This window comes from Thermobia domestica, chromosome 6, assembly GCF_964235325.1.
Source record: "Thermobia domestica chromosome 6, izTheDome1.hap1.1, whole genome shotgun sequence".
Taxonomy (NCBI): Eukaryota; Metazoa; Arthropoda; class Insecta; order Zygentoma; family Lepismatidae; genus Thermobia; species Thermobia domestica.
This window is the reverse complement of record NC_137459.1, coordinates 271,713,110-271,731,038: the sequence shown is the minus strand read 5'-3', so window position 1 is coordinate 271,731,038 and position 17,929 is coordinate 271,713,110. Positions and strand designations below refer to the sequence as shown.

The 17,929-nt window shown below is 32.9% G+C and overlaps 1 protein-coding gene across 23 annotated transcripts in view; it reads left to right on the top strand.

Moving 5' to 3' along the window:
* Nucleotides 1-17,929, top strand: part of Ca-alpha1D (Ca[2+]-channel protein alpha[[1]] subunit D) — an 836,510-nt gene that overhangs the window by 687,379 nt on the left and 131,202 nt on the right. For all 23 annotated transcript variants that reach the window (XR_014131916.1, XM_081762817.1, XM_081762798.1 and 20 more), the window contains one exon: nucleotides 15,758-15,810. Coding sequence is in view for 22 of the 23 variants with exons in the window: in XM_081762817.1 (XP_081618943.1) it covers nucleotides 15,758-15,810 (53 nt within the window). In the remaining variant the exon portion in view is untranslated. The remainder of the gene's footprint in view (nucleotides 1-15,757; nucleotides 15,811-17,929) is intronic.

Sequence of the window (17,929 nt, the reverse complement as noted above, 5' to 3'; positions counted from 1 at the left end):
ATCAATAGAATCTATATTAGACGTACGCGTGTAAGACTGAAATTCACAAATTTCAATTAAATATTATATCTAAATCTCAAATTATATATCATATTTACACTAGTAGTATTTATTTTATTAACAGTTGAAAACAAGAGGTACATTCTTTGTGAGATTTGTGGAACTTGGGATTTAGAACGACATTGCACTCACTATATATATATATATATATATATATATATATATATATATATATATATATATATACACCTTTATAGGTAATTTCGTTATCAAATTATTACAAGGATGTAATTACATCTTGTACATTAAAACAACGAGAAGATTCGATAGATTATAATCGATCGTCAACTTTAAAACGATAACTATCATGAAAAAGAATCCAGCAAAATAATAAATGTGAAGATCTAGTTAGGAAAAGAAACAAAGTATTATTATTATTATTATTATTATTATTATTATTATTATTATTATTATTATTATTATTATTATTATTATTATTATACCGATTCCACAAGAAAGGTAGCTTAACTTACCAAAGAACTATCGAGTGAGTACTATAACGAAAGAGACGATGCTGCAGAAAAATTGAAATGAGTAGGTAATGGTCCATACGTTGGTTCGTTATGGGAATCCACTTTACGTTATTGTTGAGCTATTACTTCTCAGCAATAGTAAACGTATTTCCATTTTTTCATTCAGTCAGTGTAGGAACTAATTGTCCTCTCTTATTTTGATTCTGTTTTCAAGCACAAATTCACCGTCGTTGCTATTATTAGATGCCTTTTCTGTTTGATGTCAAATAACTTCTCATATATATATATATATATATATATATATATATATATATAAATCCAGCAAACCCATAGTGGAGTTCATTCCATATGCACTCAAATAATAACTACCATCGACTTTCCTTTTACTTTCAAGCGACAATAGGAGAGAAAAATGTATGGTGATCATGAAAAAATCGCATTCGAGATTTCAATAGATTTACATGTTTCATAGCCTCTATATGCCAAAAAGCGGTATTTTTTGAATGTTAGTTCGTCTGTTCGTCCATCTTAATGTATGTTCACTCACCTAGATACCACACTATTGGAAGTATCCGTACCAATTTTTAAAAGGGGTTTTCTAATTTTCTTCCTACCCCCAGAAATAAGGATACTTTATTTTAGGATGACAATCACAATCTGGTATTTTCTCGAAAACAACTTTAACGATATATATATATATATATATATATATATATATATATATATATATATATATATATATATCATAATTCAATATACCATTTAACCAGAGACGTGTAGTGCATATTACCGCTGTTACCGGCGGTAACGGTAAAAATATTACAGTTTTTTGTTGTTTTCATATATCTTCAGATTTCATTATCGACATGGGAAGATGTTTACATTTTCCTTTTTCTTTCTTTCTTTTTTTTTTAAAAAAAGTTTGGATGGCCTATGCTTCATTTACATTGTGAACGAATGCAGCATGCCAACACCAAATAGGAGCATACTGTTGTTGATACCGCAAATTTCAGAGGTAACGCGAACCTCGATACCGTTCGTTCACTCCAGAAGCACCTTTTAGCGTGCCAGCCAGAAGCATCCTGCGAGCTCGTATTTGGACTTTCGGAATAGCCCTTATGTTACCGTTCGGCTGAGTGGAACAGGAAAAAATAGGAACGTTCCCTGTCAAAACAAGGAGAATCTAGAATATCATCAACATGTATGTTCTACTCACCGCGCGCTTAGGAGTCTATTCGCTCTCCTCTCGCTGTTGTAGAGATCGAGCGGGCGGTAACTCTACTATACTGTTTCGTTTGCTTCCCCATGCTAAGGATAGAAACTTGGCTGTAATTTCAGTATTCATAAGGTTATTTCATTGTCTTAACAGCATACAATTTCGGACAAATATAAGTAGCAGGTTTTTTTCATACTAATAGCATTTAACACATGCTACTGCGAGACTGATGTTCCAGTGCATTATTTATATGTTAATCTATCATTTTACACGACTTTTGTATGTTAATACGTTATCTTTAAATTTGAATAATACAGCAACAGTGAACAAGAAGAATACATTCCATAGGATATTCTAACAAAAATTTAATATAGGTTTACTTTGGTTCAAAATAAAGTTTCCCATTGAATGTTAATTTGAGCTTACGGGCATTATTTTTTTTAAATGATATTTTATTTCTGTTTAAACGGTATATATAAATTTAGATGGTTATCTCATGCCTGAAGGAGCAAAGATATTGTCAGTCCCTGAAGTGTCATTAAATATATAGAAATGCCTATCGATGAAATACATTGTGCTATATGGGAACTGTTTCAAGAGCAAGGGGGAATAGTAATAATTAGAGCGAAGCAGAGATGTTGCCCGCGCTCCTTCCAATTCGAGTAATTATTAGCCCTATTATTTAGGATTTATGCTAATTAAGTTGAATTTATTTTGTTTTTAATTTAGTATAGAAATCTTTCGATGCAACAAATTTCCAACTCTAGCCGCTAGCCTACTAGTTGAATTTGCACTTTGATGCAGTTTGATGTGTTGAAAAAGAACTGTGCAATCGTCTTCATCGTGCCGCAGTTTGTCTGACTAATTTTCAATACGGAAAACTTGTTGCTCAAACATACGATGACACTCCAGTTATGGTTGGTGAGGTAGGGAACTGCAGCCTCTTGTTAATTATATTTTCATTCTTATGCCCATAGACTTAATTTAGTTTTAGAAAAGTCCGTTGATTATACAAAAGGGCACAGGCGTAAATAGCACCCCCGCAACCCTCGTGGCGGAGGGTGGGGGAGCGCACGAGCTCCAGGGTCGCAAAATATATCGAAACTAGGGGCGCATAACTAGGTTGCGGGGGCACTGAAGCTTCAAGTTACGCTACTGGAAAAGGGTATAAGTTGTTTTTTTTAAAATTGTGTTGGGACTTGCTTCTTCTTCCTCGAAGTCTTCAAAAAGAACAAATGCTCTGGATTATTTAGTCAACAAAAGTATCCCAACAGTCTCAAACACAGGGTATGGAACTATAGAAGTAGGGTAAATGATGTGCTGTATGCCTTTAAAGATGAACTGTTAGGAGTCTTTAAATCCATGGCGAAAATATCGAGATGAGATTCTCAAACCAGAGTTTGTGTAGCAAAATTCTATCAAACATTTCAAAGTTTTGACTTCAATTTTTTACTTGAACTGTTTTCTATTATAGCATCAAGATAAGAAATCTTGTTCAATATCTTACAAAAGAAAGTTCATGATGTAGGTTACTGCAGAAAGAAAACAGATGAGTTTGAAGATTCTCTAAGATCATTGAAAGATATTTTCAATAATATTTAGTAAGAACCTGAAGAGTCACATTGTTCAAAAAGGTCAAGAGTAAATGAAGTGGGATTTGACCCTTTGCCAATGCCTATAGTTTGAAATGGTTGATACTCTGAAAGAAAAAGTGAGTACTAGATCTTCTGTTATTGAGAAACAAGAGTTACTTGTAGTATCAGCAACCGGTAACAATTGTCAAAGGTCACGCCACGTCACTGCATTTAACTATCCTGTAAGATGTAATAAGCCGTTTTTCTAAGAAAATTCAGAAGGGATTTTGAACGAAGTTTGCGAAAACAATTTAGGCAATTTTGTTCATATGTCATAAATATTTCATCAATAACCCTGCAATATATAGTTCGTCATTTCGCCTGAAAAGAACCCACAAGGGATATTCTACTGTTGGGCTGAGTTATTTTCCAGATGAATTTTTCAATAACTTATTGGTCGATTTTTTCATATTTTATAACTATATAGTTTATTAATAAAAAATAAAATGTGACGTAAGTAGTTTCTCATTAAAAGATCTACAAGAGATGAAGTTTACTCCCAGAAAGTTTACCCTAAGAAAGTGCTCTTGAAGATGCGATTATTGCGGACGATTTTCTCGTATGCGTTGCAGGTGATTTTGTTTACATTTCATAAATAAATTTTCATTATTAACCCTATAATGTGACATAAGCGATTTATTAAGAAAAATAAAACTCAAAAGTAGTAACTTTCTCTTGGGATGTGTTTCTAGAATGATTTTATTGAAAACTGCTCCGATTTTGTTCATATTTTATTAAAAATGCTATAATGGCATAAGCAGTCTTTCCTTAAAGAATTCATAAAGGCTAGTTCACTCATGGGGATGAGTTGTTTCAGACGATTTTCTCAAAAATTGCGAAACCGATTTTGTTAATATTTCATCCAGAACCGTATATTATGGGATACCTGCTTTTCCTTTTTGAAAAAATAAGGGGTAGTTTATTTTTAAGGTGACATTTTTTCGGACAGTTTTCCCGGAAACTACTCAGGTCACTTTGTTCACATTTCATAAATAGCTGTTTCATTAACTACCCTATAATATAGGGTAAGTTGTTTCTCATAAAGATATCCGCAAAGAGAAGTTTACGCTTGATGGTGTTTTTTTTTTTTTTCGAGTATTGTCTGAAAAAATTCTTGAGTGGCTTTATTCATATTTTGTAAATCAATATTTCAATGACAATTTTTATAACAATATTTCTCTGTCATTTCTTATGAAATGTTCACAAGTATTGGTTTATCTTTGAAGTAATTTTTCTTCAACAATTTCTGAAAACGTCTATTATAATTTTGTTCATATTTCATAAATAAATGATTCAGAAGTTTACTTGGTTTACTCGGTAAGTTAGATTCAACCTGCTTACCTGCAGTTTTCAAGTCAAACCTGATGATACTTTTGCCTAATTAAAAACAAGATGCGTTTTGCAACTTGTAATTATCAGAATTATATAACTGAGAGTTTGTTATACTTAAAACTATACTCACTACTAAAAGCAACCAAAAGCAATCTAAAGTGCCAATAAATGCAAAATTGAACAAATACTTAGCTTTGTATTGATAGGATGTCTATGCTAAATATTAAGGAGCAAACAGGAAAGAAAAATTTCACTTATATAACATCTTTGTAATTTAGCCTATGCAATGGTACACCTTTAATGTTGTGAGTCTAATATTCCGTGCTTCGTTAAAACACAGATGATTAAAAGCTAAATGCATGCGGTATTGGTTCGATCCCAGCTTGCGGCAAGTAAGCTTTGTGGTGGAGAAACACCGCGTCCGCGGGTTTTCTAAGTGTTCTCTCGCTTCCTTCCACTTTCTTCATTCCATCATTTCATTTATTTCTCATCATCACTGTCTCTTTTAGCTTAGCGGGCATAATCGTGGGACGTAAAATTTAAAGATTTCATTTTATTTTTAATTAAAAGCTAAACATAAGTTACAAAAAACAAGTATATTCTAAATAATAGATAAATAACAACAACAAAAATACTTCGTCACATGACTTCTACTTTATATGTTATGCCTTTATTGGACTTTATAAAAATTAAATATGTGCTAGTGATTACTTATTATATACTTCTTTTAAAATTTGAATTTTTTCTCGAAAATACTGATTCTAGGATTGTGATCAATCTTTCATGAGAAACTACACTTGTAGACTCCGGATAATTACTGCGACTATTCAGAATTTTAAAAAATACAAATGAAACAGGTTTATGACAGTTTATTTTATTAATTTATTTCGATTACACCATTACAAGTTTGATCAGGCGTTCACTGTGTAAAACGTAATTTTCACTGATTACACAATCTAGCACTGATTTCAAGATTCTAACATTCATTAAAGTTAACACAGGGACGTGTATAAGCAGACTAAAGAGATCCCTATATTTAAAAGAAAATAAATAAATAAAGCTCCATTTTAAACTTATGATTCATATTTAAACAATGATCAAATTATGATTTACATATTACATACCGTACGTGTTTTATTGTAATACCAATGCTTCGTCTTTGAATAATGCTAATTCCTAATAATTAACAATCGCCGCTCCGTTACGTTCGCTAGGATAGTGCAATATTTAATAAGCTTTACCACTAACTTACTAACTCACATAAAGCGTACTATCATTAACACTCACTATTAAATGGAAATAAAGTTGTAATTACATATATAAAATCTACAAGTATTTATTCCATGTCAAAATCTAATAACTAAACAACATAAATACAGTATATACACATGTTTATTCCACACAGCCTGCTTAAGCTATTAATTACATATATTCTAGAACCAAAAGTGATTATTTCAATTCACAAAATTTTATGCATTTATCTACTACTAGATAGTGATACGGTGCAGATTAAGAATATGTGTACCGATGCAAAATAGTCATGTATATCCCGCTTTCTCGACAAGGTAGACTTTTTAACATTCAAAAATGATATTTTATTAGCGATGTTATACTCCTTGGTGCAAGTTTACTTTATGGATATAAATACAATCTCTTCTGGTCTGGCAATGATCGACTCCTTAGAGCTAAAATCATTGTTGTAAACCTTTTTCAGATAATGGTAGCATCATACATATGAATGTATATGGATAGGCTTCGAATCAAACTATTTACGAGGGGAAGACTTTTCCAGATATATGACAGAGTTCGGAAACAACTTCAAAATTTGGGGAGGTGATTCTCGACACCAAAATAAAACAAAAAGAATACACCAACCTGGGTGCAGAAATGCTTCCTCTTGGATCTATAACCTAACGAAAATTTGTCGAAAAATTCAAAGACAGCCATAATTTAAGAACAGAATGTCGGATCGAAGTTGGATAAAACGAGAAATTTATTATTTTCAGCCGTAGATGTCACCGAGCGAAGTAGCTCAAGTGGTAGAGCGTTGGCTTAGCGTTCGAGAGGTCGTGGGTTCGATTCCCGCTGCCGACTATCCTGACTGAGGTTTTCCAGGGTTTCCCTCAGTCCTACCAGGCAAATGCCGGGATGGTACCTACTAAACAGGCCTTGGCCGATACCTTCCCAAATCCTTTCCATTGTTATTGTTGTTGTTAGATACCCAGTAAAAATGGCCCTTGACCTGTATCTAGTGATTGTTAAATAAATAAATAAATAAATAAATGTACAATTAGATATGGTGCAGGGGTATGCCCAAAGAAATTAGGAAATTCATCGGGTATTCTGCGAAAAATAAAGGCAAGAAGAACGTCCCTTTTACGAGAGGTCATATCGAGCCCAATTTATGGATACAGATGAGTCTCCGCACTTATAACAAGTCAACATATACAGGAGAGGGTTTTCGGAGATAGAACCACAGAACTTCAGGGACTGATTTCGTACACGAAGACATAAAGTAAATTATAGGCTGTCATGGGTACACAAATGCGTCAAGTCGTAGCTGTAGCTCAACGAAAACTTGACTGAACGATACTGGAAAGGGCAATAACTCGAAAATGAAATGTCGAATCAAAGTCGAGTAAAAAGGTTCAGTAATTATTTTCAACCATAGATTCCACTAATGTGTCAGTAGATGTAGAACAGGGGCGGCGCAAGGGTTAACCTCGAAGAGATGAAAGGAAATTTATGAGGTCTTTTAGAAACAAGATTATAAATCCGAAACAGTTAACATTGAAATGTGTCGAATAAAAATATTTACTAATAATGTAAGTAACGATTCTAGATGAACACTAATGATAATTTGTGGTAGACAATATTGTATCTGCTGTGAGCTTCCTCCGAGTACTTCTGTTTCCTCCCACATCTCATTTTACTGATCCTTTCAGTGTCATCCACTTCCTCCTTTTCATTTTTACTAAAGGACACAAGCACAGGACGATAAATTAAATATTTTGTTTCATTTTTTAAAAATTACTGTGACGAAACTGATTAAAGGAGGAGACAGCTAAACACGAATGTGCAATTTATGCAACATTGAAGTACTTATCTGAAAATCCGTAGAAAAGTCTTCTCCCGGATAAGTTAAGTTCTACTGTATATGTGTGTCGTAGGACATAATGGTAAAAATGTTGCATTGTAGGATTCTGAAGGCATTTAGTATTTTAGATCTGAGGGAGACGTGTACTAAGAATCAATTTTTTCTCCCGAGAGGATCCAAACGTATTTAATAGAGTCCGACAGTTATTGATTCGTCATAGTGAACTATGTATTGAAGTTTATGAGGAACATTTTAAACATTTATTATGATTTGAACAAACTGGGTGAATAGTAATGTAAGCCTTCATTAATTTTACACGTATGGCATTTTCTTAACAGATTTGAACACATGACCATACCTATTTTATTTAGAGTGTACAACATTTGTTAAAGTTATTTTATGCTGGCTAATTTACTAATAATTCTTTACAGACCCCTATTAGAATACGATTATTTGTTTTCCTGTGTAATACAAATGACACGTATGCATTCTTATGGTCTTTTCCTTCTCATTGCTTCCTCCGGTTATATGTAATTGTATTTTCTCAGATGTAGGATCATCAGGCTATATGTTATTTTTGCCTTTTACTGTTTGGCAATTCAGCCTTTTAACTCATAAAGTACACATTAGATACAGTTATTTGTTTTCTACTTTACATTCTATTCGATGGGTGCGATCGAAATGTCTGTCTTACGTATATTTATGTGATTAAACTATCCTATGTAATGCAATCAATGGATGGACCAGGTCACGCGTACCAAATGTTCAGAAAACAGGTTAAGATGTCCAGTAGCTCGGGAAGCAGTGTTATAGAAGAAGATTGCCTGAGGGTGTACCATGGGGAACACACAATTGCTAGTCCATTTTCTTTATGAGTTCAAACTGCGATATTCTGCTCATCTGGTATAGGGGTGAATGGTGTGAACACACTATACGCCGTTGGTGAGTAAAATTTAGTGTCGGTGACACAACACTAATAAATGAGTTCCATGGCCACCGACCAACAGCAATTTTGTGGTGAGCTTCTCAGATACACTGTGGAAGCAGACTCTTGGAAAAGGGTTCTTGCAATCGCAGACAAGTTAGGCATATATCATACCATTGTTGTTCATCGACTCTGAGCAGTAGATAAAGTGTCACAGTTGGACCCGTGGGCACCACATGAGTTACACCACCCAATAAGAATCGCGTTTGGAAGCCTGTGATTTTCTCAGTTTACGGAATAGCCGGGAAAGATTCCTACATTAGATTGTCATGTCTGATGAATAAATCGATCGTTCACGACAATCGAAAACGGTCAGGGCAATGACTGATCGTGATCAACGAACACGTCGTTTTCCAAAATCACCACTCCACTCCTAGAAGGTGTTGATGCTGGTGCGGTAAGTTACAGCACTGAACTCGCAAATTGTCCACAATTATCCAACAATGGTTACCAATGGTGATCCTTTTCAATAAAATACCCCTTTTCTATAAAACATCCTTCTTTTTGAGGTTAACCCATGTGCCGGCCCTATTCTACATGTACTAGTACACTACTAGAATCTAAGAACGAAAATAATTGCTTCACCTTTTTATCTGATCTTGATCCGACGCCTCATTCTCGAGCTATGGCCCTTTTCAGCATCGACGGACCACAGCTAGGAAATAACATATTGGCGCACCCATGATTGATGCACTACGCGACTTTTCATGTCTTCGTGTAAGGAATCATTTTCAAAAATTCTTTGATGTTATCTGCGAATACTCTGTCCTGTATGTGTCAATATCTTTTAAATGTGGAGACTCATCTGCAACCAGAGTTTGAGCCTCATATATGGCCTCTCATAGATAGGGGTGCATTTTCTGCCATTAATAAATACTTTCTGCCCTTACTTTTCGTAGGATATTCAACGAATTTCCTAATTTATTTGGGGCTACCCTTGCACTACTCCGGAACCACATCAAATTGTGCATTAATCACATCTGCGACTAAAGATAATGAATGCCTTTTGCTATCCGACTTCGATCCGACATTGCGTTCTCGAGTTATGTTTTTTTTTTTTTTTTTTCAATTTTCCGACATATTTTCGACTGGCTATAGAGCCAAAAGAAGTATTCCTGGACCCAGGTTGGTCTGCACTTTTTGTCTTATTATGGCGTCAGGAATCATCTGCCAAAAAGTTTAAAGTTATTTTCGAACTCTGTAATATATCTAGAAAAGTCTCATCCTAGTAAATAGTTTGATTCGAACCTTGTCCATACATATTTATATGTCCATATATATTTATATTTATATTTATGTATAATATAAAATGGGGGAAATATTTCTCCATGGAAAAGAAGAATATTCTTTTTCGACGAAAGGAAAAAAAAAACTTCTCTCCCTCTTATTGATTCGAACTCTGTATATGGATGGATGGATAGATGAATGTGTGTATATTCCAGCACAAATCTAGAATGTCTGGATCAATTTCAACCAAATTTGGTACACATGTAACTTACACTCTGGAAAAAATATTTTGTGGATAAGACAACCCTAGCACCCCACTGGGAATAGAAAAAGGGCAACATATAGAATAACATACATTATTGTCGAATCTATAGTTTTCGAGATAACTAAGCTGATAACTGACAGTTCAGATGACATTTAAGCTCAAGTTTAGTTGAGCAAGTAAGACACCACTAGTGTCCCCAGGTGTGAGGATAGAAAGCGGGTAACATGTGTAAATGATCGAAAACGTCCGACATTAGTGCCGAATTCATAGTTTTCTGGGTCACTGAGAGGAATAGTGACACTCCAAACTCAGTTTAAGTCCAGGTTTAGCCCTCATCAGCATAAGGAGTGAGAAAGTGTGAAAATACAACTCCCTGGTTTTAAGTATAAATTTAGTTGGGAAATGAATGAAAACTTACATCAATGAGTACATATCATGAAAGAGAATTCCTTCAAGTTTTGTTTAATGTTGGTAGACTTCAACGTTGAATCCATTTGTGGCCCTGCACACGTTGAGACGATATTCCACTTCTCGCCACGTATTCATCAACATTTCAGGTGTAACTGTCCCAACCACCACGACGATTCTTTCCAGTAAATGATTGATGTCTCTGTTCTTTTCACTGTACACAACATTTTTTATGTGGCCCCAAAGGAAAAAGTCCAGTGGAGTTAAGTCTGGGCTTCGTGGTGGCCAAGGTATGGGGTCAGCCCTCCCTATCCACCTTCCTGGAAAACGAGTGTCAAGAGTCACACGCACATTGTTACTGAAATAAGGTGGGGCGCCATCTTGTTGGAAAAACACAAGCCCCTTTTCCGCCTCAGTATCGTCCATTTGGGGAAAGACGTACTCTGTCAGTCTGTCATAGTAAAGTCCCCGTTTATTGTTTTTTCTACAAAAATAAAAGGACCAATCACACGATCTTCCAACAAACCGCACCAGACATTAAGTTTGGGAGGGTCACGTTGATGCTGAATAACTTCATGTGGATGCTCTGCCCCCCAAATTCTGCAGTTATGACGATTAACTGTTCCACTGACATGAAATGTAGCCTCATCAGAAAAGAGAATCTTTTTTTAAAAAATTGACATCACCATCAATTCTGTGTAGGAAGTCAGCAGCAAACTCATACTTTTCGATTTTATCAGTAGGTTTAATTTCATGTAACAGCTGTAATTTGTAGGCGCGTAACTTAAATCTTTTACGCACAACATCATACACAGTACCTTTAGGCACTACTAATTGTAGACCACGTCTGGCCAATGACTTCTTCGGGCTCCGAAAACAAGAAACACGGATCTGTTCAACAACATCTTCAGATGTTCTCGGTCTACCTGGTGATTTTGCTTTTAAAACACTACCGGTTTCCTTGAAAGACTTTATCCAATGACGGATAGTTTTTGCTGTAGGTGGTTCACCACCATACTGACGTCTAAAATTACGTTGCACTGTTATAACTGACTCAGTTTTCACAAGCCAAATAACACACTGCGCTTTCTGTTGTGGAGTACACATTGTTGCTGAGTTGCTCTGCACTGCACGCCTGCCTGGACTGAACTGAGGAAACAGAGGGAAAAAACAGCACTGGTGCCGTCTGAAAGTCAAGCAGACCTGCCAACTGCAGGGGAGCCAAACTTGGAGAGTTGATGAATCAAACACCACAAACTAGAATAGTGTATGTCACTTTGTACAGATTCTAGGACACATTAAAACTAGGGAGTTCTATTCAAACACACTGTATAATGTCCAAAATGGCCAAAGTTAGTGCTGAATACATAGTTTTTCGGGTCGGGAAATCGACTGATCCTCTTCAAATGAGTCTTGGATCATAGTTATTACCCATCTCAAGCTGGGTGTTTATCTTGCCACTTTTATTAAAGGACGTATTTTGTTGAGTTAGGGTGTTTCAAAAGCTATGACAAAAGTAGAATATCTTATGTATTTTTATCGTTGCATTTTCACTGAAAGGCATATCCTAAAGAGACTACATAATATTTCTCATATAATATATAACGGATATAATATTTTCCCTAAATTTTTTCTCTCCGTGAGAATAACGGACATTTCACCTTGTCTATATTGATTTATACAAACCAACTTAGAAGTGACTTATGCTTAAGAATGATCAAAAACACACTGAAGAAGCTATGTAGATACTAAACTTTCAAGACTGTCGTCTCGACATCAGTGCACAAAAGAAAGAAAAAAGAAAGAAAGAAAAACAAGAAAGAAGAGAAAATAATCCCCAGCCATATGTATCTGTTATCTATGTTTGAAATTAAACCCGGATTTTATTACAGAAGAATATGTGGCCGGATCAAAATCTAAATAAATACCTAAAAAGGAGAAAAATCTAGAGATAGAGGGGTTATTACTTCTCACATAAAATCAATGCAGAGAAATAAGTGGATATAACAACTGTGTTAAGAACTACTGAATAAAGACCTGGTATTGAGGAATAATATCGATAATGAGAACAGTGTGGATCTAGAAAGTTGGGGGGAAAACAGAAGAAGAAAAAGAAATGTGATAATTGTACAGGCAGAAAAAATAGAATAGTACGAAGAAAAATAAATAATTATAGGTAATAACAATAATAATACTGGATCATCATTATTATTATCATTATTATTATTATTATTATTATTATTATTATTATTATTATTATTATTATTATTATTATTATTATTATTATTATTATTATTATTTTCCCCAAAAATAAAAGACAAGAAGATATTCATAGTTGACTGTTACATATAACCAGATTCTTTCTTCTTTCTTTTATTAATTGTGATGACAATATAATAACCTGGAAATATTAATTACTATATAGCTTCTTCTGTGTATTTTTATTCATAAATATCTTGTATATACATTTTACATTGATATACCCATGTTGGAATTCTTTGTTCTAATCCTCGCTCTTTATATATATATATATATATATATATATATATATATGTGTGTGTGTGTGTGTGTGTGTATATGTATATAAAAGAAATATGTCTCTCATAAATCATACAGGCTTATCGATAGTATGTTTATTATTTTTTTTTCTCAATACTAAATAAATTCTCATATTGAAATGTATATGTATATATAATTGGACCTTAAAAAGAAGATTTTCATGTAGATGCATATTGATTTATTTTTCTTCTGCTTCCTACTATGCAAAAGGATCGAATAATTGGATATTACCTAAATGCTATAGACTAAAATGCATATATGCATTCTTGTTTCACATTTGCACTCTAAACGGTGAGCATGGAATGTAATTTAGCTCATGCAGTTTATGTTCGCTACTTGCTTGCTCTGAGTACTTTCATTAAAAGTCAGTGAAAGTTCTACAATGTAAAGCTTGATCATACATAATTCTTAAATAAAACAGAGGTCCGAATCTGCATTTCTGTAGTCTTCACTTAATTTGACTTCCCTCTTATAAGTAAAATAATCAAAATTATCGTATGGTAGTACTTTCTTTCGATTTCATGTTGCGTTGAAGGAAAGCAGTTGAGTTAATTGTTATTCGCCAACACCAGCCATTGCAGTCTCCATCGTTACCAAAAATATTGTTTTGCTGTTTTTTTATATATATTATTTACTACACTTACTTGTTCTTGAGTGGATGAGCATACAATTAAAGGCTTCGGGAAGACTTTTAACATTTCCAACCAATAAGAACTTTGTGAAAAACTAACTGAACTATATGAGTAATCACATATTTAAGCGAAGTGTCAGTTGGAGATAGTATTTTTTTTTTATATATATATATATTTTACTGTCAAAATCAGTCATCAATAGGTGGAAACAGCAAATGATCGAGTAATGTGACCATATTTAGCTTTTAGTATAAACAAATCGAAATTTAAGTAGGTTGTGGCACTCAGCACTGTGACTCAGTTTTCAGGGAAAAAAGTCAAAATGACGTAAATGTGTTTTATATGCTTTTTAGTACTACTTGATCACAATGGAGGTGAATTTAATACTCATCGTCAGTATTTTAAAAATTAAAAATAATAGAATACGAAATACATTGATTAAACTATAGTTTTGCTCTCTTCTGGTACTTGTACCCTCAAGCTCAATTAAAAATTCTTATTGTCATATTTAGACAATATCATCGCCTACAATAAATATACCGTTATACATTTTTAAATATATACATACTAATACGTCGGCAACCTCATTAGTCTTTCAACAGCAGTTTCTTGTTAGTAATTAAAACATATATATACATATATGTTTATATGTACAAATATAGTTTTGTTCAACATGTAGTAGAATAGATGCATAAATGGTACATAACTTTATGTAAATAAAAAGTTGAACAGATGGAGTAATGGATTCTGACTAATTTGTCACAGCACCTCGTGGATGTTAACGAGAGTCTGTCTGTTTTGCTCAATAAGCAGATGTGAATGTACCATATTTGCATACTATATAAACTTTGACAGTTGTTTAAATCTTTTACAGTACATAAAATGAGTAAATTATGTAGAATATTGAGACTGCTTTTAACGTCACCTAGTGTTTACTATTAGAAAATATTTTTAACAGAGCAAGGTTAAAATAAAATCCAAATTTGCACTTCAATGTAGTAAGGCAAAGAAATTCTAGTCATTATAGTAATACAATTACCGTCTCTAAGATTTCTCCTAATATTTTCTGGGAACAAAGAATAATTCGATTATTTCTAATATTGATATTGTTAGACTATTAAGAATAACAATGTGAAAGTAACGTTTTGTTCAGATAAAGCTCATAACCGTCTATGTAAATCTCTGTTTAGTCTTCCAAAACTATATATATATTTTAAATGGAATTAACATTTTTAGGAGCAAAGTTAGGAAATAAAATGAAAGACTAACTGGCATTATCAGCTTATAATTGAAAAACGTCTTATACAGTACATAATATATAGATCATGCGTTCCATTTTTCTGCTGTCTTGATGAGATGGACCTCTATTTCACTATTTGCATGGAGGTACTTTATACGTAGACTATTTTAATATACGTATTAAATTAATTTCCTTCTACTTTTCATACTATAAATGACTTTGTGTATATACTTGTTCCTTTTGTTGTTAAAATTCAAAACTATGTGAAGAATCTGTACATAGTTAGGCTAATATTTCAGAACTTTTAATCACTGTAGATGGATATGTTTATACATGTATATACAAAGTCAAATGCTTATTTTGTTTTCATGAGTATGATAATTATACTGTTGCAAAAAGAAGAGTATTCAATTAATTTTGAGACAATGCGTTAATGCAGTTTGTATTGGAATGTTATACAACTGCATGAATTAATATTTAGCGTTTGCTTCGCTTATTTGTAAATAGTAGGCCATTTGTATTATGTCAACTTTCGACTATTTTAATACTTAAAATATTGTAAATTTTAATAGCAATATTACTTTGTGTAATTATTCAGTTATAATATTTTACTTACATTTTTATTCTAGGGAAAATTCTTCTCGTGTACTGATGGTTCTAAAATGACTGAGCCAGAATGTCAGTAAGTATAATTGAGCAGAAGATTGATTACACTATACATACGCTTTGTGTAATTCGGATGAATTTATGCATAAACTAGTAGAAAATCAATAAATAATAATATCTACTTTATCAAAGTTTAAGAAAAAAGTTGACCTCATTTTTACAATAAAAAATAACATAAAAATAAACTATCAATACTGTAGAACATGAACCATGTCAGAAATAACTTATCATTTTCTGAAATACCTTGTAAAGTAAAAATATTTAAGTATTTTCTTTACTTTTGCAAAATTTGTCTTTTTCTTCTTAAAAAATAGAAGTATTATCAGCCCAATAAGATATTTTATTGATAACGACAAAATTTCACAAATAAATATAGAAAAATAATACAAAATTGGTTTTTATTTTAAACTTTGGAAAGAGTAAGTTGTAATACTAGATATAGAAAGTGCATGGTAGAAGCAAAAGTTTAATGGGAATTACATAACTCTTTTCCTGAGAACATATAACATTCATTCTGGTTTGAAAATAGTTTATTCGAAATTCATCAACAAAATTTGGGCAGAATATTTCTATAACTCTGATTTTCAGCAAAATTAGTTTTGCGTTCTTCAAATTGATTAATTTTCTCTATACATGAACATTTTTTTTTTTTTTTTATAATTCTTTGGCATTTTTGAAAGTAATCAACAGTCCAGCAAGTATTCTCAAGAAAAACTTTAATTGGCCGAATTAAATTTCTCAATTAACGGCAAAATCAGAAATCCTAATGATGAATATGAAAATTACCAGGTCATTTGAATTGATTAAAATATTCCCTCTAAAAATATATATTTGGTTAACTTTTGTATTGAAAACGTAGAAAATTGTAGCCGTCAATAAAAATTAATAAATTTATTCAAAAGTCACTTTTTGGTAGTTTTTATTAGATCAAAAGATCCAATATATTTCAGGCAAAAATTTTCTTGTAGACCTTATATCTCCAGAACTCCATAAAGTATAGCCAAACCAAAACTACCAATTTTCTCAGTATGATGTGCTTATTCCGTAATAATAATAATAATAAAAAAAAAACTCGATTTAAGGACCGTTCAAAAATTTTGTGGCACCTGATCCACAAAATTCAATATATTTCATAAAATCAAACATTTTCTTTTACGCCCCATATTTTGAGAAATACATATAGTGTACCCAAAACAAAACTAACAACTTACTCAATATGATGTGCTTATTACGCAAAAAAATATGGAAACTCGATTTAGGGGCATTTCATAAATTTTTTGGCCCCTGATCCAAAAAATTATATATTTCATAAAATCAAACACTTTCTTGTACGCCTTATACCTGGAGAACTACATATTGTGCAGCCAAACCCAAACTATCACTTAACTCAGTATAATGTGCTTATTCCGGAAAAATACGAAAACTTGATTTAAGGACCGTTCAAAAATGTTGTGGCCCCTGATCCAAAAAATTCAATACATTTCATACAATCAAACATTTTCTTGTACGCCTCATATTTTGAGAACTACATATAGTGTAGCCAACACTAAATTAACAATTTACTCGGTGTGATGTGCTTATTCCGTAAAATATACGGAAACCCGATTTAGGGACCTTTCAAAACTTGTATTGCTCCTGATCCACAAAATTCGATATATTTCATTCAATCAAACATTTTCTTGTACGCCCTATATTTTGAGAACTACATAGAGTGTAGCCAAATCAAAACTAACAATTTACTCGGTATGATGTGCTTATCCCGTAAAAAAATATATGAAAGCTCGATTTAGGGAGCGTTCAAAACTTTTGTGACCCCTGATCCAAAAAATTCAATATATTTCATAGAATCAAATATTTTCTTGTATGCCTCATATTTTGAGAACTGCATGAAGTGGAGCGTAACGGAAACTAACAATTTACTCAGTATGGTGTGTTTATTCCAGAAAAAAATATGAAAATTGGATTTACAGGCCGTTCAAAAAATTTGCGGCCCCTGATTCATAAAAGTCAATATGATCCATTCAATCAAACATTTTCTTGTACGCCTTATATCTGGAGAACTACATATAGTGTAGCCAAATCCAAACTATCAATTAACTCAGTATGATGTGCTTATTCCGTAAAAAAAATACGAA